A 20,898-nucleotide genomic window follows, 5' to 3' on the forward strand; every position below is an offset into this window, starting at 1 on the left:
CAGGGAAGACATCTGGAGGGAGTTCCTCTAAAAAGCATCCTTGGGAAATTGATTCAGAAGGTCTCCCTCCCTTCCTCATGTCAAAAAAGTTGGAAAAGTCGTCTACTAACTTTCTCTGTCTCTGTCCCTGTGAGGAATTTTAAAAGGCCATTTGGACCCGGTTCTAATCAAACCAAATCCTTTATACATTAAATTTTCCACCTATTCTTCCTTCTGAACCTCTTCCTTTGACTCCTCTTGATTTGCTGGCTCTCAGAAGGAAAATGGCAGGAAAGAGACAATTTACAAGGCCTTTCGCTGAATCTAATTATCAGCTAATCCGATCAAGAGGACTGAAATGAATTTGTAATAAAAATGAATACAGCATCTCTTCCTTATTCAATTTCCTCTAGGAAGAAATAACAAGCTAATGTAATCACTTAGTCTATAAAGTTGCCATAATTAGAAAACTGAGATTATTATAGAGTAGCTTGCAAAAGCTGTACAAGGCAGAAAGTAATGAAAGATTGCTTGGCTAGTAGTGTGTGATAAGCAGTATTTCTCTGGAATCTCAAGGCTGTCTTGTAAGGGCTTTAATCAGGAATTCTTTTATACCTAGTCCTGGAGATATTGTCCAAAGATTGCATCCTATAACTTACCTTGCATCCTAGATCTTACATTGCATTACTTTTATACCCTATCTTGGCTCCAGGGATGCTTATTCTCCTCCTTTTTTCCAAGAAATTTTATTAAAAAATGTAATTATGATAGTAAAAACTATTAAAAACTAAAATAAAATGTCTGCATGAAGAAGTGACTCCCAGCCTTCATCACAAGTATAAACAATTTTAGTAACATTTCACCTCCTCTTACATTACCCAAAATATCTGTTCTTCCCATAACCTATCTGTTTTCTATAAACAAATCCATGGTCACTTCAGTCCTGGCATCAGCAAAAGTCCATTAAAGGTTACCAGAAATAACCTATTTTAACCTTGATCAAATAAACCAACTGTATACTCCTTCTTTGTACTTCTAAAAATCTTAATCTTTAGTCCATTTAAATAATGTCATAGAACTTGATTTCTTTTCATTCCTTCTTTGTCTCTTCTCACAAGATTCTTTAAAGCTTTTACAAGTCTTTTTTGTAAGTGCAATATACAAAAATTATCCAGGTCACTCTCTTGGTTTATTGTTTGTATGTCCCTTTTAATGATTAAAATTTCAGTATGTCTAATGTAACATATTTTTCCATGACATTTGTGTAGCCTGTCATTTATATGTCCACTTTCAACTTAGCCTGTCTTTCAGGTAAAACTTGTTCCTTTTCAATAACATATTTTAGATATAGTCTATCTATAGACAGATACCACTATTGTCATTGTTAATATCAATTTCTTACTTAATTTTTTGAATGTGTCCTTTAATATTTCTAGTCTTAGTATATTTTGCAAGATTTTGTAACTGTCAAATTTATGTGTTCATCTCCTTTAACTGAAATTTTAAATTCCCTCTAGTGTCCAATTTTTTAAATCTTAATTTTTATATAAAAAATCAAAATAAAAGCATTTTCCCATAGGAAGGCTTCTTTATGATCAATTCCAAAATCTTTCTTCAAATTTATCTGGACCCTTAGTCCTTTGTATCTTTTTAAAATCAAAAGTTTTAACCAACTTTTTTGCTCTTTATTTTTTTTAAAATTAATTTCTTAAGCTTGTAATTAAACATTATTTTCATTACAGATTGAAGACTCACCCAATGTTTTTAGACTTGCTGATCGAAAGATTTCTAATAGCAGAAAAGTAGTTCTTAAGCAATCTCTGAATGTGATTAGAAAAGGAAATATGAGAATTTAGTGTCCTTTCAAAAGCACCAACCAAAAGCTAGTTTTGAGCAAGATGGTTATTCCTTTGTCTTCCAGTGCTCAAACCCACATAAAGAACAACTATCTAGAACACTTGTGGGTGATCTCTGGTCCTTTCCTTTATCCCAGACAGATTCAAAGAGCAGATCTTTCCAGCTTTTCATTCTTTGCGGTAGTCCAGGGTGTCAAACGTAATTTCATTGAGGGCCGCATCAGCATTGCGGTTGCCTTCGGGGGGCCAGGTAGGTGTGACCAGGGTGGGTGTGGCCTACTGGGTAGGCATGGCCAGCTCTACATCGTTCGCGTCAAGGGTGCCTGTGGGAGCCTGGGCAGGAGTAGGACAGATCTGAGGGTCTCTGGCAGAAGGGGGTGGACCGGGGCAAGCGCCAAGGCATGGTCCATTTCTTCATTCCTCACAAAGGGTGACACCTCCCCAGCATGCACCCAGGGGGCGGGGGCGATGCGGCAGGGGCTGGTTCCTCGCTGTTTCTAGACGGCCTTGTGGAGCTAAGACTGAATGTGTTTCAGCATAGATGGCCACCACAAAATTGTACATTGGCTCCCGGCCAGCCTGGGCCAGGGCCAAGGCAGAGGGGGCTGTTCCCTCACTGTTTCCAGGATGGCTTCATGGGCCACATGAAACCACTTCGCGGGCCACATCCGGCCCCTGGGCCTTGTGTTTGACATGTCTGCAGTAGTCATTTACTCTATTTTTTGCAGAACCTTCTTCAGCCCATATTTTTCCCCTCAGGAATACTTATTCATCTTTACTCCTCAGAAAACACTGTAAGATAGGGTTGGGTTTAGTGAGAGTATCTGGCCAAAGATTGCAGAAGGTTTGTAGCAAATATGATCATAAGCAAACGTACCTCAACCTCATTTTCCAAATGTGTTAGGTTTGCAACTTCCAGGATTCTCACCCAGTGTAATCCTAGGAGTTACAATCATAACCATCTGGAGGGTGTCAGGCTGGGAACTCCTGTTTCAATTGGTGTGCTACTTTAACTATTGATTGATTGCGTTGATATCTCATCTTTTCTCTAAGAGCTCAAGATGGCCCTTTTATTGGGTGTAAAGCTATAATAATCCAATCAGGCATGCTGGGCTGAGAGAGAACGTTTAGCTCAAAAGGATTCAAACCATATTATAGCTAAGTACAATCTACATACATCTTCTCTGAACACTGCAGGTAGATATATATGGATGTGTTTTGAGAGAAAAACACAGTATGTGGCTAATGCAACCATCATGACAGAACGGCTGGAAAATCTATATTCAGTCACAGGGACTAAGCTTGCTTTAAACATACAAATCTGCACAAAATATTGAAGAGTTGTATAGGATCTAGTTGACTCCTAATTCTTTGACCTAATCCTTATCTTTGCCATTACCCCAGCCCTGTTGAATATTCTCCCAGGCCCCCATCCTTCTTGCCTTTTGGAAAGGAGTGAAAATATGGTCCCTGCAAGCTTGTGTGGGGAGCTCAAAGGGGCATGCAGTTGTGGAGCTGGTTGGTAAAGCTCTCCCTTCAACTTTCAATTACCAATTTTTTAACCTTGTTTTATTCATCCTTGCCTCTTTTACATTTTTAACTTTTATATATTATTTTTATATTTTAATATCATATTGTATACCTCCCAGGATCTGTCTGTGAGGAAGATGGGTAGTTTAAAAATGTGATAAAAATAAATAAAAATAATTAAAACCCATTAGAAGGCACCCTAAACAGAAATCCATTCAGGAAACTGTTCATTTGCAAGCTCATTTTATTCTCTAGGAGCAAATTTGCAATGTGATATCTTTTCCCCACTACATCACTCCAACTTCCCTGCCTGTTCTGCAAAATGTGGTGAACATCAGGAAGAAATAACTCTGAAGCAGAATTTCTGGAGAAATGAGAAAAAATTCAATGTGCTGCCCCTTCTGTTGTTGCTGTTATTTTAAATCAAAATCAAGCTGGCATGTTCATTTATAAACACCATCTTTCTGGTTATGGTGTTCTTCTATGCGCATAGGATAGTATTTTAAAAGAGGAGAAGAGGCAAGAAAAAAAAACAGTTTATTTACTTAACTTTCCATAACACATCTAGGTAGAGAATAACGTGTAAAAACGCAGTCCAGATATGGAATAAAATAGCATTAGAAAAACCTATGAAGGAAACTCAAATAAATCCATTACAACAAATTCAACCACAACGACGCAAGCTTCTACTAATTCCCTCTAAGCCTACAAACACCTCCATGTTTTCAAAGCTTTTTGAAAAGTGAGCTACTTCAGAGCCAATAGGATCTTGGGGGAAATCCAAAGATGCAAAATGGCATTCTTTAATTGATAGGACCCATCATTGTTAGTTATTTATTGCAAGAATAAGTCCCTGTCAGGTGCAAGCAACCGGAATCAATCATGGATTGGCCCAAGTAGACATTTTATTGTTGATCGCTGTCAGGTGCAAAAGACCAGGGCCACAGGTTAAGTTCTAATTAAAGTGATTTATTGCTCATGCCTCTATACAGGAGTCTAGTCAACTAAAAGTTAGCACTATTTTGGCGCTAGATAAGGGTTAACAGAATTTAAGAGGGGTTGGGCTTAGACTGTGACAACGTAGAGACTCTAGGCTAATGACTTGCTTGACTCCCCTTTAAGTCCTGCCACTCCTTCTCCTACAATCCCTACATTATAAGAATCTCACCGGACAGTCTTTCTTCCCTTGAGAAATGGCAGATTTAGGTTTAAGGGATTGATCTCCCCTAAAGAGATTTTAAACTGGAATGTCTGTTTACTCTCCCTAGACGCCCCCCTCCCCTTCAACTGGTGGTGCCAGTCTCAAAACATTGTAAAGATGGCACTGGATTTCAATACATTTTTCTGGATGTCTCAATTGACTCTTTTTCTTTTCATTTTATCTCTCTTTCAAAGAACCTCTACCTGTAACCAGCGTTTCCATCTACGATTATAAACCATCACCTGAAACAGAAGTATTGTTTGAAATCCAATATCCAGAGAAGTATAATGTTTTCACTCGGGTGAATATAAGTTACTGGGAAGGAAGAGAGTATCGGACCATGTTATATAAAGGTAGGTGGAAAGTACATCTTAAAATAAAGACAAATTATATGCCAGAGCAATTGAGGAATGAGTGTGTCTTGTTATGGATATGTTTGAGCAACCCTTTCATTTACATTTATTGATTGGGTTTTTAAAACCATCTTTGAGAGCACGAATTCTTTGAGGGAGGAATTCTTTGACAAGGTATAAAACAGTGATGGCGAACCTTTTAGAGACCGAGTGTCCAAACTGCAACCCAAAACCCATTTATGTATCATCGGGTGCCGGGTGGGCATGACCCGTTGGCTGGGTGTGGCCCATTGGGTGGCTATGGCTGCCGTGGTAACGGCAGACTGGGTGGGACTAAAAAGTTAAATCAATCAATTCCAACTTTGTGAGATCTTTTTTTTTCCCGCAAGAAGTGGAAATTAATTGAACCTTTTTTTGCGCACGGCGGCGGAGGCCTAAAGCGAAAAGGTTTTATAAAACCCAGCTGAAGGCCTAGGACTGGGGCAATGGCGCGCATGCCCACAGAGAGGGCTCTGCGTGCCACCTGCGGCACGCATGCCATAGGTTCGCCACCACGGGTATAAAATCTTCAAACCCCAAATCAGACGATACGTAGTCCTCAACCTATGACTGTAATTGGGCCCAGAATTATGGTTGCAAGTCATGACAATTGTTAAGCATGACTGTGATCAATTTTACAACTTGTAAAAGCAAACACAATGGTCTTTAAGTAAATCCACTGTCCGCAATGGGAGTTTTTGCTGGAAACCAGAAACGCCAGTTTCTAGCAAAAAATGTTCTGCGTTGTGGTCATGTGACTGTGGGATGTTGCAAAGGGCCATAAATGTGAACTTGTTGCTGAGTGCCCAAATTCACATGGCTGTGGGGGGAGGGGCGCCCAGTTATCAGAATTTCGAATCCAGGATGGTAAGTATCCCTGGATTTGAACTTGGGTCTTCTAGTCCACGTTCAGCATCTTTACCACTATACTATACTGTCGGCTTAAAAACTTGGGTTTAAAAATTTGGCTGCATTCCAAGCTCTTTGGGGCACTAAATGAATTAAGGGTCTTGTTTCTTGGCTTTATTGTTAACTGGGTGACTATCTTGGCTGTTGTGTATATTTATTTTGGCAGTTTTAATTTTTTTTAAAAAAATTAAGTCATTTTTATAGTTTTGGAACTGTAAACCGCCATTGATTGAGATGGGCAGCTATAAAAATTGAATGAGTGAGTGAATGAATGAATGCATGTACGCTTACATACATACACATACACATACATACATGCATACATACTTCTTTTGATTGATTTGCAACCAGTTAGCCAATTCTTCCTGTCTCCCACTTATTAATAATAATATTTAAGAGGCTTGAAGGACAGAACTAGGGATGAACATTTATGTGAAAAGACTGAATTTTCCCATAGGGAATATTGTTGGAATTTTCTGTTCTGTAATTTGAAATGTTTTGGCTTGTTTTCAGGGTTTTAAACAAAAGAGAAATTAGACCCCCGAAGCATAAGGTTTATCTCTTCCTGACAGAAGTAACTTGACAATCGGTTTTACATATTTGGCTTATTTATACTCTGTCCCTTAGCTTTCAGAACCTCTTTCATGCAGATCATGTCAAGAAGATTATAACATCTCCTCTTTGAAATATTTGTTATCGCTCAGTTCATGTTGCCAGTTGTAATAACTGCCAGGTTTCAAGTTTGTTTCTTTGGCTTGAGCTTCTAAGGCAGTGGTTCTCAACCTTTTTAATGCCGCGACCCCAACCGGTCGTAAGTCGAGGACTAAGCCGGTTGTAAGTCGAGGACTAAGCCGGTCATAAGTCGAGGACTACCCAACCGGTCATAAGTCGAGGACTTTCCCTGCCCGGGAGCGCCGCGCATGCGTGGTTCTGCCCCCTGCGCCGGCCGAGGCGTAGCTGGCAAGCGGCAGAGACGGAGCAGGCCGACCACCAGCGGGCCCAGCCCAAGGGAGGTAAGGCACCCGCCGGAAAAGGGGAAAAAATGGCGGACAAAAAAAATGGCGGACAGCCTTGCTTGGCGACCCCCATGAAATGGTCGATCGACCCCAAATGGGGTCCCGACCCACAGGTTGAGAACCACTGTTCTAAGGGCTTATGACAACCAGAAAAAGAGAGACCGAATAAGAGCATAAGAGATTCAAATGTTACTAATAAGTTTACATTCTTCTTTAAATCTTCATGACAGTGACAAACAGTCCACCTCAGGACTGTGAATTTGAATGAGCTAATTTAATATGTAGCATTTATTTACCGCTCCACAGATTTCTTTAAAGGCAAAACGGTTTTCAATCACTGGCTGCCTGGAATATGTTACAGCAATATCACATTTCAGCTGGTATCGGAAGCGACATTCAATAAAACCACGCTGGTGGAATACAGTGGGGTTGAGCACGAACCTAAGCAGCATCGGACAGGTAATGTGAGTTTGTGTATCTATGATTACTAGATTATTTTCCCCAGCCTAATGCAGATCAGGTATTAATTGCTAATCAAGATCTTCAAGAAAATCTCCTGTTTTCTCTTCTCTTTAAAACAAATTCAACCAACCAACAAAGTAGGGTTCTAGGTATTTCATGTCAGGTCTGTTTCCTGACCTGGCCCTTTTCAAAAGGCTGTCAGACAGGCTGTTAGCCCACAGATGCAGCAGCAGGTTTCTTCTCTCCATGGGCAATACAAATTCAGGAATCATTTGATCTATTTCCTGCCTGCTAACTGTTACACTGTACTTTCTGACAAGAACATCTCCCAGTAGTCAGTCTGGGAGAGATGATTCAATTTTAGCAACCATCTCACCAAGGACATACTTCAAGGAAGACAAAGTACCCCTTGATCATGCTCTCTGGACCAATTTTACATAATGTGATAAGGAGGTGACAAATGATGCAATTCTATCCTCATTTCCTTTCTTTAGTTCCCAACTCTTCATCAGTTTATGCCTTGAACAATAAAAGCTGTAGAATAGAATAGAATAGAATAGAATAGAATAGAATAGAATTGAATTGAATTGAATTGAATTGAATTAGAGGAGAGGAGAAGAGAATAGGAGAAAATATAGAATATAACAGAACAGAATAGAACAGAATATAGAATAAAACAAAATGTAGAACAAAACAGAATAGAATAGAGCTATCTTATCAAAAATAAATTTGAGTAAATGTCCAACCTGTTTTAAGATTACACAGGACATAAATAAAGCTCCAATATTAACATTTTCATTTTCAAGGTAGGCAAGAATGTTCTTTAAAAGTTTATCATTATTTCAACATTCTTTATCAGAATTTTTAGGTCAGCTTTCCTAGTCTGGCTCCTTCTATATGGTTTGAACTATATTTCTCAGAGTTCATAGCCAGCATCTAGGAATTCTGGGAATTATAATCCAAGCCATCTAGGACAGGGGTCCCCAACCCCCCATCCGTGCACCAGTACTGGGCCGTGGCATGCCAGCAACCGATCTGCACAAACAAGCAAAACCTCATTCGCAAGTTGCAGGCAGCACACAAAACCATGCACCCTCCGGTCCGCGGAAAAACCTCTCTCCACGGAACCGGTCCCCAGTGCCCAAAAGGTTGGGGACCTCTGACCTAGGAGACAGGAGATGCAGAAAGGTTGCTATGCATATATCATCTGAGCAGGCTTTGGTTTCTCTGAACTTTTGTCTAGGCAGAATTTTCTTGCGTGCTGCCTAGATAATTCTGGGCGTTGAAGTCCACACATCTTCAGGTTGCCAATGTTGAGAAATGCTGCTTTAGATGCTGTCAGAAATTGATGGTCTTAGGGCCAAAAGTACCTCTTGACCACCACCACCACTTTGTTTGGGGAGCATCCTGAAACCTTTTCTGATGGAACTTACAAAAAAAAATGCCATTGCAAGGGAATTGTATTATTGTACAATTGTACTATAGTATAGGTGTAACACAGCCACACAACCAGAAAAATGAGAAAATCTCTGCCCTGGTCTTGCACTTGATATGCCCTCATCCTCTTTGCCTACTTTTGCTGTCTACTGAAGCCCTGAACTCAGCTCAAAAAATGAAGTACAGCCCTCCATTACCCAAACTTTGTCCATCCTGTAAATTATACAGTAGAATGGGCTGACGAAATGGCACATAGAAAGGAAGCTGAGATTTTAATTTTATGGGATGGTTTTACAAAGACTCTAGAAAATCTTTCTGAAGTTGTACCTCTTCATAGATTTAATCCTATGCAACTCTTATGAAAACTATATCCTTTTTTAGGTGATGCATTTCCATTATTATTATTATTATTATTATTATTATTATTATTATTATTATTACTACTACTATTATTATTATTATTATTTCCATTATTATTGTTGTTGTTGTTATTGTTATTGTTATGGATCATCGCACAGTCAGCCTGGATTTGGCATTTTGTCTACCTATTGAGTCCTTACCAAGGACCTGGGATAGGCAGATGTGGATGTTTGATGGTATTACAGATATTGTCGCAGGATGGAGGCGGTTCCTAGTAAGGCCGCCTTTTGCAATTGACTAATGGCGAATTTGTCAATGGTGTTCAAGTGGTGCTCCAGTTGTTTTGGGATTGCACCCAAGGCGCCTATTACTATTGGTACTACCCTTGCTTGCTTTTGCCACGGTTTTTCGATTTCTATTTGTAGGTCTTTGTATTTTGTTATCTTCTTCTTCTTCTTCTTCTTCTTCTTCTTCTTCTTCTTCTTCTTCTTCTTCTTCTTCTTCTTCTTCTTCTTCTTCTTCTTCTTCTTCTTCTTCTTCTTCTTCTTCTTCTTCTTCTTCTTCTTCTTCTTCTTCTTCTTCTTCTNCTCCTCCTCCTCCTCCTCCTCCTCCTCCTCCTCCTCCTCCTCCTCATTATTATGATGATGATGATGATGATGATGCATAAAGGGATTTGGATTATACAAGTCTCCCCTTAGTTTTCTTAAGAGTTCTGAGAAACTTCTGGAAAAGTTGCTGCATTTAGTTCCATCCCATATGCAGAAAGGGGCAGGTTGTACTGGCATGCACCTGTAGAAAAATATCCAGAGGACAAATTCAAATTAATTCTTAAATTGCTTATGAAAATCACTGCCTCAGTTTGATGGTAGCTGACCATCTTCTTAAAGCGATGCATCCCTTCTGCAATGCTCCCTTCTGATCCCACAAACTTAGGGCAGCAAGTGAATGTTTTAAATATGCCTTCTGGTCTTTTTCAGTTCCCTATCCACCGCGAAACGTTTCTGTACAAATTGTACGCAAGAGTAGCCGTGAGAACTGGGAAGAAGAGCACAGTGGGAATTCCCCAGAACAAATCTTCTTGGAGACACAAAATGCCATGGGGCAGGAAAAAGTTACTCCAGTGTTGGATGAGTTGTCTGAGCTTCCAACAGTGAACGCTTCCTATATTTGGCCTGATTATCATGCCAACAGCAGTGATTATGAAAGCACATCTCAGCCAGATTGGTGGACTAATGAATCCGAGGATGAGAATGAGTTTGTTAACGCAGTTCCAAGGGATTATGAGAACCTCATCCCAACTGTAGAACTTGAAAAACCTACTTTAGGACCTCCATCGTTCCTTCCAGTGCAAATGGTATTGAGCTGGTTACCTCCAAAGCCACCCACAGCATTTGATGGCTTCCATGTTCGTATTAAGAGAGAAGGTAACATTACAAAAACGTAATTTAGAACGCTGGTCCTCGGAGCTTAACACCACATACAGTACAGTTCTAAACTGTACCTATCAAACTATGTTTGTTAAAAGATACATAGGTGGAGACTTTCTTTCCACATAATTGGATTTTGCTTTAAGAATAGCTTGATTAAGGATGCCCAAAATTAGCTTCTTTTGATACATAACTAAGTTTTACTTGACTATTGCCTTAGTTTGATTTATTTTTCTTATGTAAGAGATTCATTGTTTCCCTCAAAAGTATAATTCAATGTAAAACATTTTAAAATGTATTTTGACCTGGATGGTATCCAGACATAAGTATATCATATTTTAAAGTAATGTCATTTTTTTTTTTAATATATTGGAGTGTAGTCACTCTTTTTTCCTGCTTTTACCTTGAAAACAATTGGACCACAATTGGAAAATGCCTTCTTCAGATTGTCCTATTGTTTTCAGTTTTATGCTAGTTTGAATGGATTGCTTGATAACTTATTCAAGGGAATTTGCTCCTCTCTCTTGGCCACAACCATTCCTAACTCTTGGAGGGATGTCCTAAAAGTAAAAAGACAGCAAAATAATACTCTTAAGCATTTAGATTAGATTTTTTTTGCCAGAATCTTGTAATTGCAGTTGATTCTCATATATCATCTCCTATCTTGATTTAGAGAACGTCACAGAATTCCTGACAGTTCCAGAAGACATTCACGAATTTGTCACTGATCTGAAAGAACCAGGAAAATATACATTGTCGGTTACAACATTCAGCTCCTCTGGATCATGTGAAGCACGGGAAAGCCAATCTACCCAAACCCTTCGCTTTTATATTAGTAAGTTAAGATATTCGTATGATATATATATGGATAGTTGTAAAAAATTGTAGTCTTTTTCTCACTAGTGATTTACAGCATCTTATAGCTTCATCCAGCTATCTTCGTGGCAAGATAAAGTGTCTCTTCATTATGATTTATTGGTATAGCAATGGTTGGCTGCTGCTGCAATACACTATAAATCACTAATAAAAATAACCTATAGCTAGTTAATGTTCCGCTTCATCGGTGATAAATATTTTTTCTATTTTATCTGCTTGTGTTGGGTATTTATTAATTTCCATCCCATGCTGCCATCTACCTGAGCCATAAATAATCCTGATACAACTTCTTTTGCATGAGAGAACACTGGTGATGTATTGCAGTTTTACAATATTTGCTATCTTTGCAAGTAAAGAATAAGTACTAAAAAGTAATCATACAGGACAGCATTGGATCAACCCTCTTGAGGTTCTATTTTATTCAGATCCATCTCTGAAAGAACTGTCCCCTCTTTCTACCTATCAGCCTCTCCTTCCCTATTATATCCCCCTCTTTCTTTTCTTTATTAGTTTATAATATAAAATACAAAAATAGAAAAGAAAATTGTAGGAAAATAAGGGAGGGAGAAGAAAATGGAAAACTGTAGGAATAAGGGGAAAAAAAGAAAAAAAGTTGTTGACTTCTGACTCCCTTTGGTCCAGTAGAATATGATAATAACATCAAACCTTGACTTTTTACTTTTACATAGTACTATAAAATAACCATTTCTATAACAACAAACCTATCGAATCGGTAAAACCAAAAATCAAAGTTTCATTTTTTTTTCCACCTCAAGCACAAAGTCCAGGACCGGTTTCCAAGTAGAAAAAAAAGGATTTTTTTTCTTTAATCAAAACAGTCAATTTAGCTATCTCTGCTAACTCCATCAACTTTTCTAGCCGTTCATCCATTAAGGGAATCAAAATGTCCTTCCACTTTTATGCAAAAAGTAATCTTTCTGCCGTCAACCTATATAACATCAAAGTTCCATTTTTTCCCCATCTCTTTCCATTAAACCCAAAAGGAAAGTTTCTGGTTTTATCTTTATATATCCTCCTCTTTCTTGTACATACAAACACACACAAAAACACACATCCCCATCCTTTCTGCTCAGCTAGAGGATTCACATTCTGATGGCTGTCTCATTAAAAAAATCACAGAGAAATGATCTTCTACCTCCGTTCAGAGTGATGCAGTTGCTTTGGCTGGCAGGGCAGGAGAAGTGGCAAATTGGAGCTTGTCTGCCATCTGCTGTCATCTCAGTTCCTCTCCCAAACCAGCCACCACTCTCTGAAGTGGCTTATTATACTAAAACACCCCGTATGACTTGCTCTGAGAAGGAACAGGAGATATACATTGCGAAGGGCTGCAGCATCTGCCCGTGGGCGTGTTTGCATCTGCCCATGGGCATCTTATTACTGAGTTGACCAGGTTTTTTTAGTTTATATAATACATTGAACCAAAAACTAATCAAAAAGACTTGGTTTATGTAACACCTTAAGTCCAAATCGTCAAACAAAACCAAGGTTAAAAGAACAGGTAGTCCTTGGCTTACGACCACAATAGAGGCCAAAATTTCGGTTGTTAAGCAGGACAGTTGTTAAGTGAATTTTGCCCCATTTTACAACCTGCAGTTGTTAAGTTAGTCACATGGTCGTTAAGTGAATCTGGCTTCCCCATTGATTTTGCTTGTCAGAAGGTTGCAAAAGATGATTATATGACCCCGGGACACTGCAACCGTCATAAATATGAGTCCGTTGCCAAGCGTCTGAATTTTGATCACATGACCATGGGGATGCTGCAACAGTTGTATGTGTGAAAATGATCATAAGTCACTTTTCTCAGTGCCATTGTAACTTTGAACTGTCACTGAACCAACTGTTGTAAATTGAGGACTACCTGTAATAACGTTTCACATGTAAATGCTGGGAAATTTTAACCGGTTTTGTTAAGCATGCTGGGGAAATGTCTTACTTTAGGACTCCACAGAGCAAGACTTATTGAGTAGCGTAGTTGATTAACATTATCTGGGACGGATGCCGTAGTTCTTTCTCTCACTCCAGACCTCCATGGGTCACCTCTGTGTCACCATTTTTGGTATGCTGTGTCTGGAAGCAACTAATGTTATTTCAGCCAGAGAGAAGCACAAGTATTAACGGTGACCACCACCTTTTCTGGCTTTTGGTGATATTTTAGGTCCTACAGGAGAATTGATAGAAGGGCTGACAGAAAAGCCTCAGGATGTTGTGGTGACGGTGCTGAGTTCCACCACAGCCTCTCTGTCTTGGACAACTTCTCAGGAGACTGCTGGGAGCAACAATACCATTGTGTCAATTGTTTCCTTGACGTGTCAGAAGCAGAAGGAGAGCCAAAGGCTGGAGAAACATTATTGCACAGAGGTAAAAGGCACACATTCCTTTTCTCACCTTGCTGATATCCCTCTGGGTGCAGATTTCATCAGCCTCAGAGGGGCCTTTTTCAACTTAAAGCAGCTTAAATCAAGCATGGTTAACTTGTTTTGTTGATTTCAGTATCTGTACTTTTTTTTAATGTGTTGTATTCATTTTCTATTATTACAAATCATAAGTGCTTGGTAAACAACGTGATGTCCAGGTCCGTTTGTTACTCAATATTGCATCTTAATTTCTTCAAAATAAATCTATTCAATGCTACACAATCCAGTGTTTTTCCCCTGATCTTTTCTTTTTCCCATAGTGTTTTCATTTTCTCAACATTGAACAAATACAATTGTTACTATTATTAATACATACAAAGTTAGGTATACACATCCTCTGCATAGTTTTCTAGGGTTATACAAATAACATGCATTTGGGTCAATATAAAAGGGGGGGGGGAAATGACATTGCCATAGGTGTATACTATATAGGCCACCCAAACAAACAGAGGAAATAGATGAACTTTTTGCTAGTCAGCTAACTAAGGTATGTAGGAAGCACATCACGATAGTAATGGGGAACTTTAATTACCCTGACATCAACTGGGAGACAAACTCTGCACCAAGTGGAAGATCAAACAGATTCCTGACAAACCTAGCAGACAACTTTGTCTCCCACAAAAGTAGAGAAGAGAACTAGGGAATCAGCCATATTGGACCTAATTCTCACTAACAGAGATGAAATGATAGAAGATGTTGAAGCCACAGGAACCGTGGGGGAGAGTGATCATGCAATATTAGAATTCAACATTGTGCAAGCACAAGCAATAGAACACAGTCAAACTAGAGTCTTGGACTTTAAGAGAGCTAATTTCAACAAACTTAGAGAGGGCTTGGGAAGGACTCCATGGATGGGAATCCTCATGGGGAAAACAACTCAAGAAGCCTGGGAAAATTTTGAAAAGTGAGATTATAGAAGCCCAGTCTAGCACAATACCAACGAAGAATAAAAATAACAGCTCTCAAAAGAAACCAGCATGGCTGCATAAAGAACTCTCTGATAAACTGAAAGACAAAAAGGACAAGTATAAAAAGTGGAAAGAGGGGCACATAACTAAGGCAGAATATCAGCAAATAGCCTGAGCCTACAAAGATGAAGTGAGGAAAACTAAGACTCAAAATGAACTAAGTCTTGCGACAAAAGTCAAAAATAAAAAAAGCTTCTTTCAACATGCAAAAAGAAAAAGAAAACAAATTAAGGAAATGATTGGTCCATTACTGGGAGAAAATGGCAAGAAGATGACAAGCAACAGGGAGAAAGCAGAACTATTTAACTCGTTTTTTGCATCCATCTTTACACAAAAGGGAAAAAACAGTCCAACCTATCAAAAACAGTACTGTAAAAAAACAGATTATAAACACGTTAAGATAGGCAAGAAAATGGTAAGTGAGCACCTGTCCACCCTAGATGAGTTCAAATCACCAGACCAAATGGATTACACCCCAAGGTTCTCAAGGAACTGGCAGATGTGATCTCAGAACCACTGAACTGTATCTTTCAAAGATCCTGGAGCACTGGGGAACTACCAGAAGACTGAAAAAGAGCTGATGTAGTTCCCATCTTCAAAAAAGGAAAAAAAATGGATCCAGGAAACTACAGACCTATCAGTCTGACCTCAATACCTGGGAAGATTCTGGAAAAGATAATCAAGCAATGAATCAGTGAACACCTAGAGGCAAACAAAGTCATTACCAAAAGGCAACAACAGATCATGCCAGACAAATCTTATTGCATTCTTTGACCTGGTGACAAAATTAGTGGATCAGAGGAATGCTGTGGATATAATTTACTTGGACTTTAGTAAGGTGTTTGATAAAGTAGACCACAACCTACTATTTGATAAGATAGAAAAATATGGGTTAGACAGCATCACCACCAGATGGATTCGTAGCTGGCTGACTGGCCGTACTCAGCATGTGTTCCTCAATGGAACTACATCTACATGGAGGGAAGTGTGTAGTAGGGTGCCCCAGGGCTCTGTTCTGGGCCCAGTGCTCTCCGACATCTTCATCAATGATTTGGATGAGGGGATAGATGGGGAACTCATCAAATTTGCAGATGACACCAAGCTGGCAGGAATAGCCAACACTCCAGAAGATAGGCTTAAGATGCAGAAGAATCTTGACAGACTTGAACACTGGGAGCTATCTAATAAAATGAAATTCAATGGTGAAAAAAGTAAGGTTCTACATTTAAGCAAGAAAAACCAAATGCACAGGTATAGTATAGGTCAAGGTTGTCAAACTCGCAACATCACGTGATGTGTCATGACATATCGCGACTTTTTTCCCATTGCTGGCAATGGGGTGGGCGTGGTTTTGCCATGACACATCCGGTCCGTGGGCCGGCAGTTTGACACCCCTGGTATAGGTGGTACCTTTCTCAATATTAAGGAGGGAGGGAGGGAGTTTGAAGGGCTACAAAACTTGCTCAGCAAAGGTAACCTGTAGTGGGTATCTCCACCATGGCTTACTCCTCCTGCTGCTCCCCATGCCCTCCACAGCTGATATGGGAAGGGGCTTTTCTATGTAGATACCCAGAATTATTCAATACAACATTGTCAGTGGCTTTTATTTTGACAGATTTCATTCCTTCCTTCTTTGGAATCTGACCTGCAGCCACTTCAACCAGCAACATCTCTCCACAAAGAGAATCTGACTAGGTTTCAAGGGCAGCAGTTAAAGTGGTCAAATTTTAAAAAAGGGGCTAGTTCGTGTACTTAAAATAGGCATGCAAGTAATGGTGTTTTCACCAGGTGTTATTTGGCACAATTCCACATAGCAAATACGCACAAAATCTGCACAACGCAAAAGTCTTCACAATGGAATTGGGTAGGAGAAAGCAGTGTGCTGTTCTGTTTCTCTCATTTGCCTTCTGCCAGTTGGAGTATCTAAACAAGTCCAGATGGCCCTATCCATATTTTGTTTAGTTTTATATGTAAACAAGGAACTCTGGCTTATTTTTCTCCAAACAAGCTGGAATTAGGAGCCAGGAACAACACATAGCCTTCAATTATGTTTAATTATAAGAATAGCTATAAAATCTTTGGTCCTGTGCCAAATCTATCCAGCTTTATTTAGCTGCCCCCACTGATAGGAAGAGCAAGTGGGAGCCATTGATCAATAGGTCCTTATAGATCACTCATTTCTAGTTAATCCAGAATTCTTTACAATTCTGGTTTAGCAGTGAATGGTAAGATGGGCAGTTAATTATACTATTATAGTTATTTTTTTAACTGAAAAATGCATCTCCCCCCTGTTCTTAATTTGATCTCCCTTCTTCTGCTTAAGTATTGTCCTAAATTTATTTTAATTATTTATCACCTGTGTTTATATCCTGCCTTAGGGTGGGAAGGAAGGGAGGGAGGGAGGGAGGGAGGGAGGAAGGGAGTAAAATATTTTTAACTTCTTTAGAAAAAAAATAAGCAGGAAGGGGGACCACCAAGAACGCTGACACCTGTTCCATGTTCTCACTAAGGAGAGATCTTCAACAATCCCTCTCTAGAAGAAAACCAGGGTCTTTCCTTACGAGCATTGCCTGATAAATTCCACTGTGCTATTGTTTCTCACTGAACACTTCTAACTCTTGACTGTTCCTTTTAAATGGGTCCGGGAAAAAGTCCCAGACCATTGATGTTATATAATGTTTATATAATTTCTCAGTTATAAGACAAACCTCAAAGAAATAAATATGCTTATGGTTGTACTTTATGGAAAAATACAATTGCTGTTTTGCACGTAGGACTTCCATTGATTGGTTGGTTGGTTGGTTGGTTGGTTGATTCAGTCAGTCAGTCAGTCAGTCATTCATTCATTCATTCATTCATTCATTCATTCATTCATTCATTCTCCTCATGTTACTACACTGAGGGAGACCTACCAAAGCAAGAAGGCTATAGAAAATGATCATGGATACAGACTGTCCTGTGACAATTGAAGGTGATGATCTGGATTAGCTCAAAATCACCATCTAGAAATTTGAAAGAATTTCTCAAGCATCCTGAGAATGAGATAAAACTGAAGCATCTTCTGCAGAGGATTTAGGAACTGTTGAGGTGCATTTAGCACAGTTTTTGTACTATATCAGTAACCTCCCTCTTTCCACTCCAGCAACTTTTTTGCTCTTTCTCTTTGCTCTCTTAAAGCAATACTAGTTTCTGTTCAACACATAGCAGTGATTTAAACCTTGTCCTAATATCTACACTTTCTTGTTTTTCTAGGTGAATACAAGCAGCAGTTTTATAGAAAACCTTGTTCCTGGGGCTCAGTACCAAGTTGTAATTTACTTACAGAAAGGACCACTAGTTGGGCCTCCTTCTGATCCTGTTACATTTGCTATTGGTAATGTCTGTGTACACATGTTTATGTTGTTGTTTTTGCAATTTGGAAGCCAATTTTAATGTCTAGGAGCCATGTTATGGAAGGAATTCATTGACTTTGAAGGCACAACACAATCATGTTATTGTGTTAATTAGATATCTTGGTCAATACAAGGCAGTGAATTTTGAACTAAATAAATAGTCTGAGATTACAATATGCTTAGTTTCAAAAAAAAAACTAATCAAGGTTGTTAGTCTAAGTCAGGGGTAGGGAACCTTGGCTTTTTTATGACTTGTGGACTTCAATACCCAGAATTCCTGAACCAGCCATGCTGACTCAGGAATTCTGGGAGTTGAAGTCCACAAGTCATAAAAGAGCCAAGGTTCCCTACCCCTGGCCTCTAAGTTAACAAAGCTAGCTAAGCAGTGCATCTTATAAAACTGCAGCCGGTTGATTTTGGACTACTTAAGAATGTGGTGTAAACATAGCCATTGGTTTTCTTGATTGAATTTATTTCACATTTTTGAGAATTTACAACTATTGTTGTAGAAGCTCTACAAAGTTACAATGGCACTGAAAAGAATAACAACCACCTTGCTTAGTAACAGAGATTCTGGTGGTAATTGCGGTTGTAAGTCAAAGATGAAGGGAGACAGTCTCTCATATATATTATCATGTGTTCTTTTAGGAAAGGTAAAACATAAATACAACAAAATTAAAAGTAAGATAATTCTTCACAACTCAGTGCCTTCAAGAAATTCTGAATGATGGCTGAGCTGAATTGGCATGATGGGGGAAAAAATTCAACTCATCAAGTTGGAAAAGTCTAGGACTTCCAGATCTTATTTGGAATATGTGACAATTTCTCTATGTACAACAGCTTTCCATTTCTGTTTTACAGTGCCAACTGGGATTAAAGATTTAACTCTTTATCCTCTGGGACCCACAGCTGTGGTCCTCAGCTGGAACAGGCCTTACCTTGGTGTCTTTCGGAAATACATCGTAGAAATGTTTTATTTCAATCCATCAACAATGACTTCCGAGTGGACAACACACTACGAAATAGCAGCAACCGTCTCGCTCACTTCTTCAGTGGTAAAGTGAATTCAGCCTACAATTCAAATAAAGACCCCACTAACTAATATGTTCTACTACATATAACAATGGGTAGAAATAATCCAGTAAAATTCTTACTCATATAATTGCTGACAGAAAAAAACAATTTATAAGGGCTATCCAAAAGCAGTGATTAGCAATATATGAGTGTAAGACAAGGGCAGGGGTAGGCAACCTTGGTTCTTTTATGACTTGTGAACTTCAACTCCCAGAATTCCCGAGCCAGCCATGCTGGCTCAGGAATTCTGGGAGTTGAAGTCCACGAGTCATAAAAGAGCCAAGGTTGCCTACCCCTGGACTAGGGCATTCAAGATGGTGTTTAGTGACCATGCAAATTAAAGAGAAAAATATATAAACTGGCTGAAATCTTTCATGATTGCTTATACAATTGAGAAAGTATGAGCAGGCATTATATTAAATATTTCTTAATATCTCAGATGAGAATGAAATATCACACGGGATCAAAGAGGCGAAGTCATCCAATCTCCTGACATTTGATGAGGTTTAAGACATTCTTTAATGTTATTGAGGGGATGGGCCTCCATACTTTGTTATTCTATATGGGAAATTGCAGAAAATAATAACTTCTGCTGCTCCCATGAATTTGAGCTAGGATTATGGATTGTCTTTCCTAGCACATGTCGCCATGGATCGTGAGATCAACCTCAGATGCCTTTTCTGGGTAAGGTCCCAAGTGAAGCATGTATGATTTTTCCTCAAAGAGACTTGGCTGGTTCCTGCTTTGTGAAGTTTCCAGCACCATGTGAAACATGAGTTTTCTCAGCTAGCTTTCCATAGTCTGGTGTCCTAGCAGCTACATTACATGTGCAATTCCCAGAATTCTCTGCCAACACAGAACACATCAGGCCAGGCTTTCTAAATTTGTGCATTGTATTTTAAGAAGCGTCTTAGTTTAAAAAAAAATCTGTTACTTACAAGGGAAAGAGAAGAAATAATATCTAGAGGTAATGCTGATCCAACTGTTATCACCTCTCTCCCTACATGCAGGGACTCTTGCCATTTTTAGAACAGTACCTGGCAACCTATGGCCCATTAAGATGACGACACCAGTTGTAGATCTCACTGATTCTGTCTCTTTGTCTCCTTTTTAGAAAATAGACAACCTGCTGCCCGCCTGGTACTATAACTTCCGAGTTACCATGGTGACGTGGGGAGAACCTGAGCTTAGCTGTTGTGATACTTCCACCATTGGTTTCATAACGGGTAAAGAGGAATCGTTGATCAACTTCTGTCTTTTGATGTCCTCCTTCTAAATCTTCATGTCCATTGAAAGACCCAAGAGGGCCCTTATTAGAGCTTTGGATCTGAGAGAAACATGGTGGTTTGGAGAGTGCATGAGTGCTTATGTTGCTCTTTAAATCAAAATGAGCTTTTTCACAGAATTGCAAGACGGGGTGGAAGGAGGCCTTCATGATCCTTGGAAGAGATATAGCTGCTTTAAGAAGTTGCAAACAGCTACAAGGGGAGTGTCCCACATACTCAAAGCAGGGGTCTTCAACCTTGGCAACTTTAAGACTTGTGGACTTCAACTCCCAGAATTCCTCAGCCAGCTTTGCTGGCT

At 39.3% G+C, this 20,898-nt stretch overlaps 1 protein-coding gene across 1 annotated transcript in view; it reads left to right on the top strand.

The window, feature by feature from the left end:
- Positions 1-20,540, top strand: part of LOC107292023 (receptor-type tyrosine-protein phosphatase O-like) — a gene marked incomplete at its 3' end in the record, with an annotated part of 37,953 nt that extends 17,413 nt beyond the window's left edge. Inside the window, exons 3-10 of the mRNA XM_015821084.1 lie at positions 4,761-4,919; positions 7,190-7,342; positions 10,120-10,566; positions 11,243-11,404; positions 13,622-13,824; positions 18,101-18,221; positions 19,102-19,295; positions 20,429-20,540. Of these exons, the coding sequence (XP_015676570.1) occupies positions 4,761-4,919; positions 7,190-7,342; positions 10,120-10,566; positions 11,243-11,404; positions 13,622-13,824; positions 18,101-18,221; positions 19,102-19,295; positions 20,429-20,540 (1,551 nt within the window). The remainder of the gene's footprint in view (positions 1-4,760; positions 4,920-7,189; positions 7,343-10,119; positions 10,567-11,242; positions 11,405-13,621; positions 13,825-18,100; positions 18,222-19,101; positions 19,296-20,428) is intronic.
- Between the last annotated feature and the right edge of the window lie 358 nt (positions 20,541-20,898).

The sequence above is a fragment of the Protobothrops mucrosquamatus genome, unplaced genomic scaffold (assembly GCF_001527695.2).
Source record: "Protobothrops mucrosquamatus isolate PMUCROS unplaced genomic scaffold, P.Mucros_1.0 scaffold1246, whole genome shotgun sequence".
Lineage (NCBI taxonomy): Eukaryota > Metazoa > Chordata > Lepidosauria > Squamata > Viperidae > Protobothrops > Protobothrops mucrosquamatus.